The sequence below is a fragment of the Anopheles coluzzii genome, chromosome 2 (genome assembly GCF_943734685.1).
Source record: "Anopheles coluzzii chromosome 2, AcolN3, whole genome shotgun sequence".
NCBI lineage: Eukaryota > Metazoa > Arthropoda > Insecta > Diptera > Culicidae > Anopheles > Anopheles coluzzii.
Window position 1 is genome coordinate 96,432,599 of NC_064670.1, and position 20,601 is coordinate 96,453,199.

At 46.6% G+C, this 20,601-nt stretch overlaps 1 protein-coding gene across 1 annotated transcript in view; it reads left to right on the plus strand.

The window, feature by feature from the left end:
• LOC120961561 (autophagy-related protein 13 homolog) overlaps nucleotides 1-20,601 on the plus strand; it is a 39,298-nt gene that overhangs the window by 7,325 nt on the left and 11,372 nt on the right. Inside the window, exon 2 of the mRNA XM_040385350.2 lies at nucleotides 9,984-10,353. Coding sequence (XP_040241284.1) covers nucleotides 9,984-10,353 — 370 coding nt within the window. The remainder of the gene's footprint in view (nucleotides 1-9,983; nucleotides 10,354-20,601) is intronic.

The following is a 20,601-nucleotide window of genomic DNA, read 5'->3' on the forward strand; positions in this document are numbered from 1 at the left end:
CGATTTCAGCATCTGAATCGCCTCCGGAACTGATTCCGATCACGGATTTGGGTAGGTCCGATTCCGAGCTCCCACCACTCGTCCAACTCGTCAGGAGAGATTTCGACTCCTGATGACTACCACTCCGACTCCTGATGACTCCGGACGACTCCGAATCGAGAAGGTTCCCACTCCGTTTCCGGATGACTCCGACTCCGAATCCGGATGACTCCAACTCCGGACGACTTCGATTCCCGATGATTCTCACTATGACTCCGGATGGCTCCGACTTCGACTCCCGATGACACTAGACGCCTTCGAATCCGGACGACCTCGACCCGGACAATTTCGACTCCGATCGACTCCTGACGACTCCAAATTGCCTCAGACGATTCCAGACGGCTCCGCATAATCCTACCTACCTACCTACTGTAGTTGGTTCTGAAATATTCGGAGTCTAATCGGATTCGACTCCTGATTTTTGCCAACTTTACCCATCACTACTTTTGTGCCGTTGGAGCTTTCAGTAGAAATTCTTCCATAAAAAGGCAGCTGCAGCTTTCCCAAAAGGAAAAACACACAACCATTGCCACCTGCGGACGTGTGCGGAGGTAGCAGTTTTAGAAAACCGCAAACCGCATACTTTTTGTCCGGCACCAAACCGGATAGCCAGCCCGCACATTCCATGCTGCTGCTGTTATGGTTAGGGCCACCATTCATTCAACAATCAAAACATTATCGCCGCGTGCGCGCTCGCGCCCGTACACGCTCGGGCACTTCCACTCCCTTTTTTAAAGCTGTGGTTGTAGCTGTCCTCAATTCCGTACATTCCCGCGCTCCGTGTGGGAGAATAGATCCGGTGCGAAGAGGCGTGATGAGGCACGAGATGAGGCCGTTTTTGCTGCTTTGTTGGGAAGTGCACGTACGGCAGGAAGCCATACCCGCAGCCCACATGCACAAAGATGAATGGAATACCAGCGAGAGAGAAAGAGAGAGAGAGGTACGCGTTTCTTCCCTTTGCTTCATTGAAAACAGACCCCTTGTGAGTGAGTTTCCCCTCCACCTTTGGAATGCTGGTTGAATCGGTTTTAAAGACCCCTAAATGGGCCGGTGAGTGGAACAGCATCGGTGCTAATGTTGGGACCTAGTCCTAAGGCTAGGGCCACTCACTGCATACAGCCCTTTCATGAGTGCCCCATCATGTTGGATACTCCCTCTGTGTGTGGGGGGTAGGGGCAAGATATGGCCTCTACCACCACCATAAGATAGGGCACGCGTCTGACAGTGTGTATGTGAGATCGCTACTCTGAGCTGACAATCTTCGGCGCTGCCCGCCAAACTGCACGTACGCCACAATGTCCACACGCGCAATGCAGCAACACCCGTCGACGGGTGGCCCCGAAGCGAACGAACGAATTTCGTAAACAATCCTATCACGTACAAACGCCCCCCGCGACCCCAACAGTAGTGAACAGGTTTGGTTATGTCTCAACCCAATGGGGGAATCCCTCACTAATCGTTCGTGACTCTTTATAAATGTTGTTTTATCTGCTTTTAGGGGCGACCATGAAATATCTTACAGAACGATGAATGAAGACGTCATACATGCACACTAGAAAATTATAATGCTATGTTTATATTCGAGTGTGTTCGAAATACAAACGGAAGAGATGTCTTCTGTACACGCTGTGCTCTGGGGTAGCCTACATGACTCATCAAAAGGCAGTTTATAACGGCGGCACATGACGAGGATGGATGTAACGGGATCTTGGTATGCCATCGCCTTTCGCCAAGGTCGTTCGGCAGGTTGGCAGCAAGGTCAGTCACAGTGCCTGTCTACCGCCGAAAGAGGGAGTGCGTCCTTGCGACACACCGTGCGTTTAAACAGAATTAACGCTCACAGAACTCGAACATACGCACTTTCCTGCTGGTGTGGCGTGTGAAATTGGTACCAGTGTCATTGACCGCCACGTGGTGTGCCCTGCCACGGTCGTCCAGACAGCTCGAGTTCTAGAGAGTTAGAAAGAAGAGAGAGAGAGAAAAGAGAGATTTACTAATATCAACCGTGCTGGAGTTTTGGGAGAATATTCCTGAATCCTTTTTTTTTTTGTTTTTGCAACACAAAAACGCATATATTCCGGAGAACTGCTCTGCCCGAAACACCCGAGAACTTCAACAATTCTACTCTGCTGTGCGCTGTGCGTCCAAACAGGAGCATGCGCTGTCCGGGGGCAAAAAGGCGTGTGTATGTTTGAGAACGTCTGGCGAATGTCTGGCGCTCCGTGAGCGTTCGCACGTGGCCCATCATGCGTGTATCCCGAAAGTGAACAAGGCGAAAGCCTACCTTAGGCATTCTAACAAAAAGAGGGAGAGAGATAGGGACAGACTAAACCGATAAACGGTCCAAATAACGCACCGCGCTCGGGTTCCGCTCGGTTGTCTGTGCGTAAAGTCACGTCATCCATCCGGCCGGCGCCGGGCTGTTTTTTTCGGGGAGTTTCTTCTAGGTGGAAGTGTTTGGAAGACAGGGCATGGGGAGGAGGATATGCTCGTTGCGACTTGTTTTTCTTCTGTCACTGCAAGGCCGCACTCAACGATGGCCGCAGTAAACAAGATTTTATTTTCGCTCGGGGTTTCTTTTTTAATCGTATCAAGCCGCTAATCTTTGTCCGTTGCAGTAGGGACTTTTCTATGGACACGGCTGGGCAAGCCATTTATAGACAGCGTAAACAACGTTGCGTAACCTTGAGGGTGGCGCAAGGGGATTCTACGCATCCCCGAAATTCCCGAACGCTGGCACGGATCCGGTCGATACTGGTTCCCGGCAAAAGTGCAAAACAGGCTGGACGATACAGCTATCACGTTCGATGAGCGTGACCGATAGGCAATGAAAGAGAATGGCAGTTCCATAGTAGGGTTGATTGTGGGGGGGAGTGAATCACAAATAGATTTCCAATTAGGATACAATATTACGGTCATTTAAATGAAAAAGTACCTTTAATGTAATGCCAACGTCTCGTTCAAGTGCCGATTATGCGCTGTCCTACACAACTGCATGCTCCCGTGGGCTGAGATCCGTGGGTGACTCGTGTATGTGTATAGAGCCGTCTAAAGTGGAAGAAAGGAAGAAAATAACTCATGTCCACTTTCCAACTCCTTTTCACTCGCCCGATCGACACGAACGCCCACCTCGAAAAGGGAACGGACTGTCTGCTTGGGAAACCACTGGAGAACACTCAAAAGAGGAAAAAAGGACCGTGGGTTGTGTCGGATTGCTCCACATTCACATTGTTGCAAGTATGCGCTTGCACAGAGCCACTGACTCGTCGTGTGTAGGCGGCAGAAGACGGTTGGACCATCCATCTTGGACGGAAAGGCACAAAATGTCCCACCAGATGGCCCGAAATGGACCGTTTGCGAAATCGAATTTTCATCGATTTTTGCAAATGTTCCATCATTACACCACTACACCAGCCGGGTTTGGGGTGCATCAGAAGTACCAAAAAACCTTACTATAATCCATTACAGTTCCGCCGCAAGTAAATAGCTACCGGCGGCTACAAGTAATAGACTTCCATCAGAGGAAAGAACGTGAGCCTTTTTATTGCTTCCCTTGCCCGAAGGTTTTGCTTTAATGGCCTTGGGTTTCACCACCTGCTGCCTGCGCCTACACGCAGGGCTATGCTGCTGCATCGGGCATTGGGCTTCCTATACATGGCCGCCGCGTTCGCGCGCAGTTCGTAGAAGCGAGTAGAAAGGCAACCAAACCGTAGCATTATGCTGCAGGGTGTGCTCTGGACGAGGCGTGAAGGGGTGCACGGACAAGCACACTGATTGCACCAACACACCTGTAAAAGGGCGCTGCATCAAACGTTTTATGCTACACGGTGTGTATACCAACACAGGCACACACACAGACACACATTTTATATGCAGCTTGATGCTGCTGCTGCTATGCAACGTCTGCATACGGAATCTTCCACAGCATTGATGTATCTATGTGTGCGTTTCTGACTGTGTGAACATCCTATGCTAAAGGGAGAGTGCAAGTGAGACAGAAGCATAACTGCACAAGCGCACGCACTCCCTTTCACGCTCACTCACTCACTCTCTCGCACACATGGATAAATGTTATGCTTTTGCTTAGCAAGAGCGCGTCTTCTTCAAACACGGCTTCACTGTGTGTGTGTGTGTGCCCACTTTTCCACGGTTTGTAAGAGGGTGTGTGCGCGCGCCTGTGTGTGTGTGTGTGTAGAGGGAAAAGCAGCATTTTCAAGGGGGTACGCGTTGCTTTGGATAAGCGCGCTGCCAACATTTTCATCCGACTGCTCTTCTGCGGCGAATGTGTGTGCGTTTTGAGACCACAGCTTGTTCCGAATTTCCAAAGTGATTTGCAGAAAAATTGCTCGTGCTCTGGTAGTGGCAAACAGTGGCAGCAGTTAAAACAGGTGTTCAATAATTGGTGTGTGTGGAAGAAAAGCGTTCACGCGTTTTGCCATCCAAGTGAGGCGGCCCACAGTGTCGTCGGTAGGACAAGCGGGACAACCCACGCCCCAAGAAGAGGAGGCGCCTAAGCACCAACAGAAGAAAAAAAAACTGTGTCTGTGCGCAGTGGGAACCAATTAGTTGGCTATGACTCAAAGCATGGTGACGTACCGTCTGCGTCTGGTGAAAAGTTTTGCTCCATTGAAAAGAAAGTGTTTCAAGTGCGTGTAGAAAGCAGCTTCATCGGCTACGGGCGCGCCCGCTCTTCCGTTTTCTGTTTAATTTCTGTTCAGTTTCGCAATTGTTTCCCATCGATTGATTTCCTTCAGTTTCACGCACACGACGGCAGAAAAGGATCGGTAAGCGCCTTAAATAAGATTGCTCTGATTACTCTGTACTCTGTTCCGGCGTCGTCATACGGGCCCGCACCACGTCGTCACAGGGGACGTCCGTCAAGGATAACGCTCTCTCGCGCCTTTCAATCCTCCTAGCTCGCACTCTCTCGCTCTCACGCTCGATACAAGCCCCACGTTAATATCCCCTGCTCGATTTACACACGTGTTCGGAAGTCCTTTTTTTCCCGCAGGCCGCAGGACGAATGGCGCGACGTATCGTTTTATGTGCGTCCGAAAATTCTCGGAAAAACGACAGACGAGATGATTCATGCTCCGCCATTTCCGACAGAACGTACAAACCGGCAAACTTTTTTTTTATTTCCACGAAATTGGTTCTACCGGCAGCCGGACACCATTTGCGCCACACCTTTTTTTTTTGTTTGGTTGCGTCAATGTGTGCTTCGTTCTTTTGCGGTGAAAAAGGAATTTTGTGCCAACTCACCACCACCACCACGAGCTCGGTCGCCGCAGTTTGGTTCTGGTTTTGGTGAACGTGCACCGCCGCCACGTAGGAATTTTAGAAAGGCCTACTGCGAGAGAATACTTTTGGTTGACATCTGTGTGTGTGGCTGTAAATGTTTCTGAAGTTTCAGCCGAAATAGGGATCTTGAAATGACATTTTATATGATAACATGAAGAACTTCTCCTAAAACTTCTCAAGAGGTATTTGAGAAGCTCTCAAACCCTCAACCCTCTAGGGAAGAATCTGTATGACATTTTTCTGCTTCCTTTCACACCCATTTAAACTCCAACCAAACACTCCGCGGCCGGATGTCGTCACTTGAGCAAAACATGTATGGCGTGGAACGTGTTGAATGCAATTTTCATCCATTGCTGTCGCACAGAAGATATTTAAGATCTTCTCCACTTAACGAGCAGCAAGGGGCTTTGGCAGTAAGACGAAAGATGATGGTCAATTGTTTGGAGAACACAAAACAGATAACCGGAAGAGATAGGGTGCTCCGAAAGCTGTCCGCGCGCGGCTTTGTTTGTAGGGGGTGTCGTATTTCATTTCCTTCTCAGTTTAAGCAGGCAAATGGAGAAAGAAGTTGAATCTTTTCTTCCCCTAATCCAGACAAACCTAAGCAAATGTCCAAAATGGTCTAGAATGCAGACTCCTCTAGAATTGGTAGCTGACGACGACACCCTTCTCAACACCGCCCCCATATCCAGCTGAGATGAATAGTGTCCGCGACGCGCTGGCGGATGGTAGCATTGGACGGGGTTTGGATAAAATTGAGGTCATCCACGCGATTGCATGGTGGCGATGTGGGAGGGGTGGCAACATAAACTGTTCTGGGTGAATGAACATTGGACGGATTCGTTCTGTCTGCCCTTCTTCTGGGGAACAGAACTCAACAGAAGAACTGGTTGTTTACAACAGAGAGTCGCGCGCCGCACCGCCCTTATGCTAATGGACTTATGCTGTGCTGCTGGTCTCAGGCAATTCCCTACGGGCCTTCGAGAGTTTATTTAAAGCTGTGCACGACGCAATGTTTATTATTCGCCAGCGGAAGTGCATTTTGTTGATAAATAAACGGATCTTTATGTTGTAGTGTCAAGCTAGCGAATACGAGGTAAGGGAAGTTCGACAGTCTCAAAACAACAATATATGCCCCCCGTGTGTCTCAAACTGTGGACGAAAGTGTTTGTTACCTGGAACTTGCCAAAAAGGTTCGCTTAGAGGTAGAAACGATACCTCTCCACAGGGCGCTAAAGAGCTTAGAGATAATTTCTCAAACACTTTGTCGGTATGATAACTGATGAAAATGCTGAGTTTCTTGGAAAAAACTAACAAAAGGTTAATAAATTAGCTCTGTACATTATGTTCAATATTATACTTTCCGTTTCCTGTTGCCTGATGAGAAAGAAGAGGCCCTCCATGCCTCTTTTGCCTTCCTTAGTCCCACAGGTGGGAACTTTATGACCGCAGGGAATGAGAAAAAAAGCTTCTGAATGAATCCAATTTGTGAGAAAACTTCAACTTTCTTTCGCCACAAATCAGCCAAACGAAATAAACCCCGCAATTGCATTTAAGAATCACGTTCCCGTTCGTTTCATCGCCTAATTACAGTCTCGTTGTGGATGACCACCATCGGCTTCATATATTGAACCGGGGAGCGTATCGAGAGCGTATGGCGATGGGTATCGTCCGACACGGCTTTATGGCCCCTTTCGATCTCTCCCCCCTTCGATAACCCACATATCGAGTAAAGTCCAATTAAGACACCCGAGTGGCTAAGAAGAGCAAAGGGAGCAAAGAAAATCCGGGCTGTGAGGCAAATCGATCACCACACCGCTACCATCCACAAGCGCCATCATTTGTGTGGGGTCATCGAAGCGGAATGCTGTTGTCATGTGGGTTGTCAGCACCGCAAAATGCTGGTTACCATATACCTACATCAATGCCAAATTTCTGCTTTGCGCACGGGGAAGTTGTTGGGAAGTTGTAGCTCGTCGTAGCATTTCGCAAGCCGGGTCAAGGCCAAATAATGTTACCGAAAAATGAACTCATCATCGTGTATTCTGGGGAGGATATGACGCTCTCCGAAAACTCATGATATGATGGATTAATGTGTCCCATGAGGCCTTACTGGAAGCTTACTTTTATGCTGAAGTTTAAAAATTCCCCTTGGGAAAACACAGACCTTCCATTTACTTGGCTTTTACTGCTAAAAGGAGAAGGCATTTAAGTGATTTACAGCGAAACCTGAACTATACAGACACGATTATAAGAACTCAAACACGAAATGGTAGGAGCTGAACGAGGTTCCGAGCATTCGTGTTAGAGAATGTTGGATTTGTTAGAATTAAAACCTTCATTTAAGTGGTAATTTATCCATCCGTGAAATCCTGTGGTTTTGTAACGTTGACAGTCCAAAAGTTATTATGGATCGGCTATCATTTCATAACTGATACAGATACAGGTACATATTTTGGACCAGAATTTAACTGTTCCAGAGTTGACATGGTTTCAAAATTAGTGCCAGAATTGATTTGGATTCAGAATTACTTCCTGAATTAATATAGGTTGAGAACCAGTTCCAGGATTGACATAGGCCCAGGATCAGTTTCAGTACCGGTAAGGGGTCAGGATCAATTTCAAGACTGGTTTAGGGCCAGGATCAATTCCAGAAACGATATTAAACCAGGATCAAGGCCAGGATCAAAATAGAATCTGGATCAGTTCTAAGATCAGTATGGATGTGGGATCAATTCCTGTATTGGCTTAGGATCAGGTTCAATTCCATCAACGGTATTAGTTCACGATCTGTTAGTGGGCATAGTTCATAGTCTACTATGGGTGTGGCATTACTTCCAAGTTCCGCGTAGGTTCAGTATCAGTTCTCAAAACAATAAAAATTAAAAACAAGATTCAGAATTGGCATGGTCTCTGGATTAGGTACAGGTTAATCAGGGATTCTGCTTTAGTTACTGAACTGGAATAGGATTCGGAATCATTTCTGTTGGCGTACCTCTCAGTGTTCAACGGTGCATTAAAATTGTTGCCCTATAACCCATGTACACCATAACTGATCCAAGTTTACTAGAATAGCATTCAAAGAACGGTGGAAGTCTCTTTATCTCTCGGTTTTACAGTATTGTATTGTGAAAGTTCTGGAGGCATTCTGAAAGTAACTTCTCTTCATTTTTCATAAAAGAATATCAATATCATTCATAATAAGAAATATCAAGCTTAAAAAATGTCACTAACAGCGATCAAGCTGTCATTGCCATTTGTCACATTGTTGCTATGCTATATTTGCTCTATTTACATATGCTCTATTTGATTGCATCGGTAAAGATTACCTGATTACATGATTTTCATGCTCCCCGCCAAAGTCACACACACTCACACATTATACGCGGAACTTTCCGATCACGGTTTGTCGTCCTCTGAGTCAGTTTTGATTGATTTGTTTACCCCACATTGGTTAGTTGTTTTGGTTGTGTGCCGGTGGATGTCGGCATATGTACCAACCGGTGGAGGGAGGGAGCTACGGGGTAGTGCCCCATTATCAAGCAGCACCGATCGGGACGTAATTTTCCGTTTGCAGCCGATGTCAAAGGTGACAATCGTTCGATCATATTGAACGTTTATGGGAAACGCGTGCGAGCCGCGCGCGTCAACTTCGCCGCGTCATCTCTCGAGACGCTTCCACAGGTGTGAGTGCACTCTGGCCAATGCCGCCCAGTGCCATCGCCGGCTGCTCGGATCTTTCTTACGGTGTACTTCAGCTGCGTCCTCCTGAAGGTCATCTGCCGGTTCGGGAGGAAGGAGGAGGACAATGTCTGATAGCAAGAACTGTTATTTGTTGTTTTGTGTTTTGCGGTCTTTCCTGTTCGAGCGGACTGAAGCTTCATCCACCAAATCCTCCAACGATTGGGGTCACAATGTCATCGTTTGCACAATCCAACGACTCGCCCGAGTGTGCGTCTTGTGTTTGCTTACGTATTGAGATAATCGCCAAGAAGAGAGCTTGTGTTTGACTATTTACCTTAGAACACCTTTGCAGTAACCTTTGCTGTTGGGAATATTATTTTGCAAACATAGCAATAAACCCATGATTATCCGTCTTGGTTGTGTTTTCCAAAGAACGCAAATATGATAATTCTCCTTATGTTCCACGTGGATGGGTTTGTGTCTGTGTGCGTGTATAGTTAATTATAATGTGACAGCTTTTGCTGGAATTAATATTTTCGTTTCTCGATAAATCATGGAACCTAACATCTGTGTTACCAAACCGTGCACGAAACACGACACAAGCTCGGTTACAAGTTTGCTTTCCCTTTTTCCCATCTTGGACTTCATATCGGTTAGCCTCAATTTTCTTATGATACAGCCCTGCCACGAGCAGGCTCCGGCCCCTCATATTTAGCCCAAGGACGCAATCAAACGAAGGCTTGTCCTTAACGACCACTCGATCGATAATGATTGATTTTTTCATTCCACCGTCCCACACGCACTGGTGGAGAGATACGCATTGTATTACATTGTGCTCCAACGTTACCGTGTCCCGTGTGAAGAAGATTTCCATTTATGTATAGCTTTAGCTTGTTACAATCTTTTGATGAATTCTCATACATTTTTTCTCTTTATTCTTGCTGCTCTCCTCTACATAGTTTAACATCTCAATCACCGACCAGCAGTCTATCCTTGATGTGCTTGTCGAGACGAAGAAAATCCTCGCCGACGGTGGGCAGCATGAATCGATCATCACGCGACTGCCACTGTGCGTAGAAATCTCACTCCAAACGGCCGAAGGTGGTAGCATGATATTGGAGTGCTGGACGCTGAGCATCAGGACGGACCAAACGAACGCACCCCAGCGCGCCAACCAGGTGATCTACAATCGTATGAGCTTGCTGCTCAAGTCGCTACTCTCTGTCACACGTGTTACACCGGCGTACCGCGTATCGCGCATGAAACGGGCCGACTCGTACGACATCTACTACCGCATCTATACAGGCGAGCCCCAGACGAATCAGTTGGGTAAGTAGATATTGTGGCGCGAGTTGTTGTTTTAGTTTTGACGGGGACTAGTAAAGGACGGAACAAGACGCTTTTCGTAACGACTGTGTGAGCTCCAGACAGAACGTAGATCTCATCACCATCGCAGACTGTAAACATGTGAGACCACGGAACGCATGAAAGAAGAAAAAGTCAACCACAGTGACCGTTGACAGGCAACAAAAACTGCTCTAGGGTCGTTGCAAAAGTCAAGCTTAATGTGAGCGAGTAACCTTTATGCGAACCGAGAAACCGCTACTTTTATGTCCCAACGTGGCCTGCGAGTTAAAAAGCAGTTCAGAAGGCACACCAACACGACCAGCAAACGGACGGCATATTCTGTCGCGTAAACCACACGATGCACTGTATCGAAGTGACGTGGAACAGGTTTTATTTTTCGCAAAGTGCGTACAGCTCCAAACATGGAGCCCTTAGCGCACGGTCGCCGCGGTTGCAGAACTTTGGCGCCAGTGTGCGAAGGTTGAGGTATGGTAAAGTTTTGCACCGGCAAAACTTAATTATCCCCTTCTCTCAACTGTAGCCGCTCCTGAGAGAAGGAGGTTTTGGTTGGCGCCCCGGCTAGGCACTGCAGTTCCCTTTCACGCTGGTATAGAGGACAGAAAGAAGGGCATGTGTGTGTGTGTGTGTGAGAGAGAGAGATAGAGATAGAGGATACCTTTCACATACATTGGCGCCTAGAAGTTGTGATGTGTTTGTGTGAAGGAGTAAGTGTCAACGATCGCTTTTTTGTTGCAAAGATTTTGGACTAAAAAACGGTCAACGACACATTGGAAGCCATACGACACAGTTTAAACCTTGCAGCTGACGAGAGGTTTGAATTGTTTCTTGCAATATGTTGACAACAATATCGAATTTTCATTTTAGCCTCAAGAAAACACACCGTTGAGTATCCGTTTGACGTGCGGCAGCAGCCACGTGTGATCTCATCACCCTTCCTGAGGAATCAAGAGTCTATGCCCAAAAACCAGTTTTCGCATCTTCATCTCTCGTGCCTCAAACCTTCAAGCGAATCGAATCGTGACCGAAGCAAATGATGAGGCATCCATGTTTTTGTCTGATCGTTTGCGAGCTTCAAGACGGTAAAAACATAAAAATGCTCCACAGGCTTAGCACACAGTACATAGGAACAAAAACAAAAGGAGCCTAGTACAAAGTTAAAGTCTGTGTGTGAGTGTGTAAAGGTGCAATATCTAGCACCAGACGACCTTCGGACAAAGTCGCAGCATCACGTACCACATTCTCGGGGTCTGATCGGCCTGCGCGCGTTACATGCTGTAAAAGAATTATCTTCCCCTTTTTTGCCTGCTCCACACCGCAAAGGGTGCTGCTAGTGATGCAAAAAGGGCACCCCACGATCCTCTCATCCCCGCGTGCAAAAATTAAATCAGTGAGTCTGATTGTTTTCACTGGTCGCGGTGCAGCAGGTGCAGCTGGGTTTGTTGCATTTTTTTTTTTTTGTAGAGATGCTCGACTGTGCGTGACGATGAACGCGCTCGGCATCGGGGTGGTGCGTGTTGTGCATTTCGCATCGTATACGCACTGCGCTTGGCGAGCGCCCGCTGCCGCTTGGTGTTGCAATGGTGGAGATGTAGGTACAAAGCAGCAGCCCGCCAAGTATCGTTGTGTGTTAATCGATGAATATCTGTTCAAGGATGCCGGCATTGTTAAATATTTAAACAATGTTCCAACGGTTCGATGATGCAACGCTCTCTTAGTGCACGGAGTGGCTCGCGCGCGCGCTGATCATTGGTTTGTATTGTGATGAATGTTTAGAAAAGGGCGAAGATGAGCCGCGCGCTAATAGGTGACGTGATTGTTAAATATTGTTTGAACACCTGCATCTTCGCCGCGCAGAGGAGTTGCAGTAAATGGAAAGTAGCTGAACAGTTAAAGTTATTGGTACAAAATCTCTAAACAATATTGAACATTATTTTCAATCTAAAATTGATGGAGATGTCTGGGAAGTTCATTAGAAAGACATTAAACTGTCAGCACAGCTCATCTTCCCGGTAATTGCAATTGTGACCTTGCCGCTTTCTAAATCGCTTTTAAAATGCGCTCGGGTTTTTGTCCCATTCAACCGCTATCTGTGCGTTGCAGGTGCGGAAGCGTGCGAAATGTCGTGCCCGTGCGGATAATCACGCGCGCGCGCACACATTTCACGGCGCATGCGCGCAAGATTTGACTGGCGCCGGCGAGATAGAACGCGCACGGCCAGTCGTGCGGTGTATCCCGATAATTGGCTTTAATTAGGTTTGATTTATGATGCATCACACACACTCACATGACGGGTCTAGTGCGCTCACTTTCCCACTGTTCCGCTCTGTTCCTGTCTGTCTGTCCGAAGAGTCCGAAGGTCATCATTATTGTCTATACTCTCCCCACAGACGCGCTAGAGGGGCATCGTTTAGACAAGTTCTAGTTGATGATCATCGGCGATAGAAATTGTAGCTGTAGGGGGTGTACGTCGGATGAATCAACAGGAAGCAGAATGAACTATGGGAAAGCTGTCGTACGATCGGACACACTGTTTCTCCTTCTGCCGTCGGTTGTGTCGCGCATTTAAGCGGAAATGCAATGCTCGGCAGTGCGCTATCAATCACATTGCTAGCTTTTTTTCCTCTACTTTTTCTCTTGGCTCATATATCGGCTACAACAATGCACATTTCACGCGTTTGGATAGCAACAGAACACAATGGGAGACACACTCTGTGCCGGCCGTAAAAATGTCAAGGAAGTAGAAACACACGAACCGCCGACCGTTGGGTCGACAACGAGAGAAGGTTACCCGCTGTTGCTAGCGGCTGCCGCGATACGGTTAAGCGACAACAGTCAGAATCTCGCGTCTATCGGTTCCTCGTGCTTCCTTATCGGTGTGGCGGTGGGTTATTTTCATTGTTGGGTGACTTTAGGGCAAGTAGATAGTAGGGGTACCGCTATTGGTGTGCAACGACACAAATACAAGGAAGAACCGATGGGGCGTAGAACCAGGTCGAGGAGCTGTTGTAGCCGCATGAAACCACCCGAGGTTCATATGCTAAGTAGGAATAGGAGATATCCAACCTGACTTTATCCATCCAGGTCGCTAGTGTCGATTTCGTTGGTGGCCAAATCGTTGATAAGATCAAGCTCTACCTGACCCTCTTAGGTCGTGGAGCACGTGATTCGGAACTGTGCTTTTCAGCTCTGAACTGAACGTGTCGTTGTGCCAATGCACGAACTTCAAGCCACGTAAGCTTTCCTGCTGACTTAACACTTTTCTATAGTCTTTTTTTTTATAGCATTCCTGTGGATGGACATAACCAACAAAAAAAACCGTATCGAATAACCATCCGTCAATTGATGCCCGCGTCGTCGGGCGGAAGTCATTGAAGTTGTCGTTACCTTTTTGCTGCGAGTGGATTGTTTCCGCCGATACGGTGTGTCCGTGGTGTTGGACAACGAATGTGTACACCCTCACACCATCGTACTCGGGCAAAAATGCATAGAATGGAATGTGAAGAATGTGACACCCTGCTGCCACTGCCCAGCGACGCGTAGTTCCGGCTATAGAAACTGCTCGGAGCTGCTGGAATGTGGTGGTGTGTTGGAGCACCGTCAAATTGACCTTGCGCACGGTTTCAGATCGGATTTGGGCGTAATTCGTTTTTTAGAAAGGATAATAAATTCGAGCCCTTCCATGTGGCGTTGGCAGTGGGCATACCAAACGTTTAGAAAGTGCAGCCATGGTGGCAGCGGACACGATGCATGCTTCATGTGTCGTAAAATGGTTGAAGGTTTTCGCTAGAATTGGGTGAAGGTTTCTCAAGACACAACTTTTTTGAGCATGAGAGCGTAAAAAGCCTTGAAAAACTTATTTCCAGATGCTTTATTTCTGTAAGTGGAAGTAAATCGTTCCTATTTCAGTGGAAGTAAACAGTTCCTATTTAATGTACCCTTTTCACCTAATAACGTACATTAACAAGTGGTAAGTTGTGCATTTAAACTCCCATTTCCATAGCTTTTGCTTCAAACCTTTCCATGCACGTTGCAGGGAAGTAAATGACCGACCTAGGGGTCGAACCCCTGTGCGGCCCCGTTCTTCCCGTCAACTCCCAGCGAACGACTTGGATGTATCAAAACTGTCATTACCTTTCAACGTATCAGCGGCCGTCAGGCACATTATGCAATTTATGCGAATAAATTAAACCCAAACCTTGTGGCGCGGCTGCACCAACACCCTGCGAAAGGCCCGGTGGAGGAGGTCACTCAAAAGAACCTTAGAAAGTGTACGAACTGAAGCCAAGTTACTCAAAAAGGTGTAAGCGTGTGTGTGTTTGATATTGTATTTTGCTCCAATTCAGTCAAGCATATAATCAAAGTTTGGATAAAACATGCCTCACGCACACTGTAAAGAGGCATTAAAAAAAAAACATTGTACTATTATTTTTCTATCGAATGCGTACGTGCCAGTACCAGTAACTACCCCTTACTTTATTGCTTTACTCCATCCTCAAGCGGCAGTGATCGGTTTGACGGTGGCGCCACTGTGGCGATAATTTAAATTTCACATTACCCTCGGAAGCCCCTTCCAACAGCGCGAATGCACGGCGGGATATTTGCACAGATACAAAAGCACACTGCTGCAACAGCCAAGCTACTACTCGTGAATGCATTCAAACGACGACGGTGCAAAGCAGGAGAGAGAAAAACATCTTCCAATCAGCGGGAATTGGCACACACCAAAAAAACCAATTCCCCCGTGTTCGATCGACGGCAGCGGAGGCTCCACTGGAACTAAAAAAAACAGCCTCGCCACGTGCCACGTCCAACAGCTTGAAGAAACTTTGGTGTCAGGCAACAAATAGCTACAGAGAGCGAAGAAACGCACGAGCGATAAATTACACTTCGGGCAGCGCGCATCGTGCGTTGTGGCGCGTGGCTGGATTTTCTGAAAGATTACCAGTCTCTGCAGCCAGTCTTACAGTGACTTCCATTTGCCCTCCGCAAGCAGAAGTGCGTTGAAGAGAGGTGTAAGAAAGTGACTGAAAAAAGGGAAGCAGTTAATTGCATATATGTATAGAGAGACACACAAGCAGCAGACACAGGAACACGTCCCGTCTTTGGTCGGGAATTTTCAACCTGGTGCTCCTGGCAATGTTTTTTTTTTGCTTCAGGAAGTGCAGAATTTATCATTGAGTCGTGAACCTGTCGCGTCGTAATGACTGGCGCTGCTGCTAAATTACCCCTTCAGCATCTTGGGGAAGGAGGAGGAATTATTTGACCGATTAATTTGTACACCGTCCAAAGAGGAGTCTTTTCTATCCCTCGTCCAACCTAGAAGTAACCTCCAACGGAGGACGATCCGAGGTGTCCAGCACCGAGGATGGAGTATGTGTCGTTTGCGCTCAGCGTCGTACGTTGATAAAATATTAATTAACAGGATATCGTTTTTACCCATCTTGTTACAAGCTTAAAATGCGCGGGGGTAGACCGAGAGAGGAAGAAGGTGCATTTTAATACATATGCTAATGCACACATAGAAACCGGTTCCCGAGCGGTGAACTTTCCGTGCTAAAGATTCCCGCTCTGGGTTGGGAAGGCGCGACCAGCCAACAACTACAACCGGGAATTCCGGTAATAAATGAAACGTGTCATATTTCTTCTCGGCGCCCACCACACTATCACGCGTTGACCTGTATGGAGGTGTTGGTTGAAGTCTCATTATCGGTCCCAATGTGTCACGGGCGCGCTGGTATGATAGTTTCCAGAGGAGAATCACGTTTCGGTTGATTCTCTTAAGTACAACCTACAAAAAAACCTTTTCTTTTTTGCGTTAGCCAGTTTAATTATTTTATTATTTAGTAACGACCATGTTGGCCAGTTTGTGTTACAGTTGGTAGTATTCAACCCAACACTCACTCACACCGTTACATCGCCATCGGTGTGGTATCGATTTTTAAAATTGCAAGCTTTATGATTGCCCACATTGCCGTGGTCGCCGTGGTTGGCGTGGCAGATTTTAACCTAATTAGAACGTGCTGCGCGCCTTTACGTCGCCCGAAAAGAACGAAGCAACTAAGCGATAGCATACATTCAACTTCAAGGTCAGTCCCGATTAGCATCCCCAGGCTGTCCACTGTGCCCCCTAGTCCAATCATTCCGAAATTCGGAGTAGGTTATAACCATTTACTGGGCGGTTTGCAAGCAAACTACCCGAACGACGGCGATGACGATGTCGGTTGCATGTTGTGTGGGTTACACCGCGTCCTCACTTGAACGGTTTCCTCAATATTCGCAGTCAATTTACCTTGGCGCCTCCGAGAGCTAAGTGGTCCCGGTCTCCCACCGGTACGTTTCTAGTTGCATAAAAATAACAGGAATCCTGAAGAATGTGTTGGCATGTTCACGACCCAGCCGCGTATATGTAATGCTTTTTTTTGTTCCTTCCTGCCTCAAACGAAATCTCGGAAGGGGGGAAAGCGTTTGTTGGAATATTGGAAATGAAAGGGGCAAAGGTTTTGCATGCTCAGTGATATAATTCTGTTACCAGTTTATGCCTTCCCATGGGTATTGCGCTTCAGCAGTCATACAGGGAGAGCACGGCGTTAGCTAAGATACGGGAGAGAATCGAGTTGGCAGCATGGTCCACTAGGGTTGTTGTTTGTTTGCTGTTGGATTGCCCTGTAGCAACAGCACCACACACACACACACACAGTATGAACTGGTTCTAACCGGGAGAAACATCTAGCCATCAATTACCGGTGGTTTCCTTTTTGTGGAGTCCAATCTACCACCTAGAAGTACTCACTTCCTCTGTATTTCCTCGCTCGTGATAAGTATTTGCTCTTAGATTTGAGTGAGGGGTGTCCAAGAATCATATCAGTTTCATTATTTTTATGCCATGTCATTCGTTGTGTTTATTGCCCATTTAGTGATCGAGTTCCACGGGACTTCCGTAGTGCAGTTGTCTACTCGTACCTAAGTCGTAGACCTTACAACAACCTCGTCTTGGGTTCAAGCCCCGTTAGGGGGATACCTCCTATAGGTGCAGGAGTTCAGTTATCCTTCTTATATCAGTGAAACTATCAGTCACAGGTTGTCACTTCCTCCTTACTTGAACAAGAAGACTCATACTTATCCTAGACCTGCGATGTGCCAAATAAGAAGAATAAGAAACAGTGGAGCTTGGAATCGTTTCCAATATACTGTAAACTTTTATAAATACCATACCATGTTCTCAGAAGGTAACAGTCCCCAGCCTTAGTCCTCGCTCTTATCTCAATTTCTGTACCAGTTATCATCTGAGCGGTGCCGGGGCATAATCATGACAATGGTGTGCTGTTTTATTGACATTACCAATCTCAGGAAGTGAATTCTCAAAACATACAACCAACGTGTCACGTTCCATTGCCGGCTGTGTGTATGTGTTCACGGGGCCCCATATCTGGTCACTTGGCGTATACTGTGCGATCTCATCATGATTAGGCGCGATCTTCCTCCCCTGGGGGTACAGGGTTTATTATGGGGATTGCATGTGAGTGTGTGAGATTGTGATTGATCTTTTAAAGCTTTGATATTTTTGTTGACATTTGTCGCGAATGTCAGGCATCTGTGGAAGGAACTGCAAAGGTGCAACGTTATCTGGTAAATGTTTGTTATTTAAACGGTTTATTAGAGCTCGAACCTAAGCAATGAGGTTGGTTCATTATCTTGCAATTAATCATAAATGTGTTTAAAGCACCGTCGTTTAGTTAGAAAATCAAATTCCATTCCTATTATTGCATACTAAAGGTACTGTGCTCTTATGGTGAGGAATAAAAGCAAAACCAACAATTCATCCAAATTCTTGTGCAGCTGCTGATGGTGGTCCATATGTGAGTGGTGATCCGCACAGAGTGGGGCAACACTCCGAACCGCTGTTGGAATGTCGTTCAACTGCATTCCTCAGGACATACCCTTTAATGCAGTTTTGCATACGACACCTTCGTTTCCCCTACGTCTCATTTGCCTGCTACCAAGTGCCAAGTGCAACTGAGCCAGCTCTTGAACCGTTAGTAGCCATCCGTTGTGTCCACGTTGTGGAGGTATTTGTTGTTGTTTGCTCTCAGCTTTTTATTTTTTGCGATAAATATGACTCGCTGAAAATTGTATTCGATTCAGCCTCTCCCCTGAGTAACCAACCGACAATGACGGCGACCACTAGCCGGCGTGAGAGACATGCACATGCAATTAGGCGAACATGCGCTACGATACACGGTGCACCACCGGTGTGCAGCGCCGTACAACAAATATAGCTCGACCCCGTACCGGTGCGAAACCGTGTACTGAAGAGGAGGCTATTTTTAAAACAGTCATGTAGCCGTATCGCAACCAAAACACACACACACTGGCTCTGACTAGTGTTCAATGTCACAGGAACGGAAGGTGCCGGCTGTGAAAAGAAAATTATAGGCGATTTCTTCCTCATCGTCGTGTCTGACTAGCGAGAAGGCAGCAGCGTGCCGGTGTTGTGGTGGCACGATCTCTCTCGGCTTTCCTTCGACAAACGCAAAACGCTCGACATTGCCAATTAACCGGCTGTATTTTATCGGTCGTTTTTATTTACGATCAACCCTCCATGCGATTTATCAATCGATCGAGCCTGAGTAAGGAGTGTCCCGGAAGAGGTTCACGCGGCTCACGCGCTTTAGTACCACCGGGATGGTGTACACGTTTCCTTAAAGGGTCGTGTTTTGTTAGCGTTGTGCCACCCGATCATAATGTGTTGTTGTTTTACCGGCTGTGTCCGGTTGTGCTGGTGGCCGGTTGTTTGTGTTGTCCGATCCGCCAGCGCATCAGTAAACAGACCATACAGCACGCCAGCATCATGTATTTTCCATACGCATAAAAGCATTAGAAGCGCTCTTCACATTTCCAACTCCAATGTTTTGCGTTTTAATGAGTTCTGATGCTGCAGACTTGCTGCTCGTAAACAATAGAATGTTTTGGTTTCCTTTCGTCTTCTTACAATCTCCCGCTCCCCCCAGGGATGGGATTAAAATTAGAATGCTTTGTTGTTGTGGGCTGCGGTGCTACTGGTGGTCGGTTGTTTGTTTCAGATTTGTTTTTCTTTTCCAATCAAACCTAATAAGATGCATCTAGAATCTCGAGAAAAAAAGTTGTTTTGTTTAACTCTTTATTCAGCATCAAAACACTTTGGCCATTGTTTTTTTTTTAATTCTCATATTCACTCGCTCGTTCTTATCTGTAAATCCACGGCGAAGAAACTCCCCAAGAATCTTTGTTCCGTTGCAACGAGAAGCTTAACCGTTTGTTCAAAGTCCAGTAAAATGTGAATCATGTGCAAAGAGTTCATCGGAAACGTGATCCTCAGTTTACCATTCAGATTAATGTGTAATAAATCCTGTACTACTGATATTGATACCATTCAATATCTTCCTTCAGCGAATGACTATTTTATTGTGTTAGATATGTACCATAATGTATCAGACAATGTGCAAAAGCATTCTTTGGCGATAAGATAATCGTTTTCCCCCTTGTTATGATGATATAAAATTAAATTTTGATCCAAAAAAATTATTGTAATGATATAAGACATCTTGCTTTTGATTTTATGATGCACGGCACTGAAATTATCCTAATATTCCGACAGAATTCTGAAAAAGACATAAATAAAATGCCCAGGCATTTTCAGACCAAAGTCTGAATCAAAACTGTCCCCCCAATTCCAAGCCATTTCGGTGCGCCTGACTTATCGGGGGACACAAGATAAGCGCCTCAGGGTGTTCCAGTGTTGTTGATTAGCTAGGTTAGGAACCTCCCCGAAGGGGGGGGGAACCCTTACAGATAACCCCCCATGGAAGCTGATACCCGTTGTACACCAAACAAATCCCGTAACCCCTTAGATCACCACCTGGTGCCTTCCCTGGTGGACTCCTAAAGACGAATGAAAGGCACCCCTACACCGGTTCTTCTTGGTTTTGCGTATTATTTTGCACCGAATAGTAATGCACCAATCAGCGGCAGAGCGTCTTTTACTCAAAAGCTAGTTAAGCTTATCACGACGGAGCCCCAGGAACCCAAGTTTGAGCGAAACTAATCAGAACTAAAAAAAAAATGCAGTAAGGAACCATCCTTATCACATCTACTCCCCAAGCGAGAGATTGACGTCAATGGTGGAATTGGAAAAAGGTGATGAGCTCCAGAGAGAGAGATAGAGAGAGATCA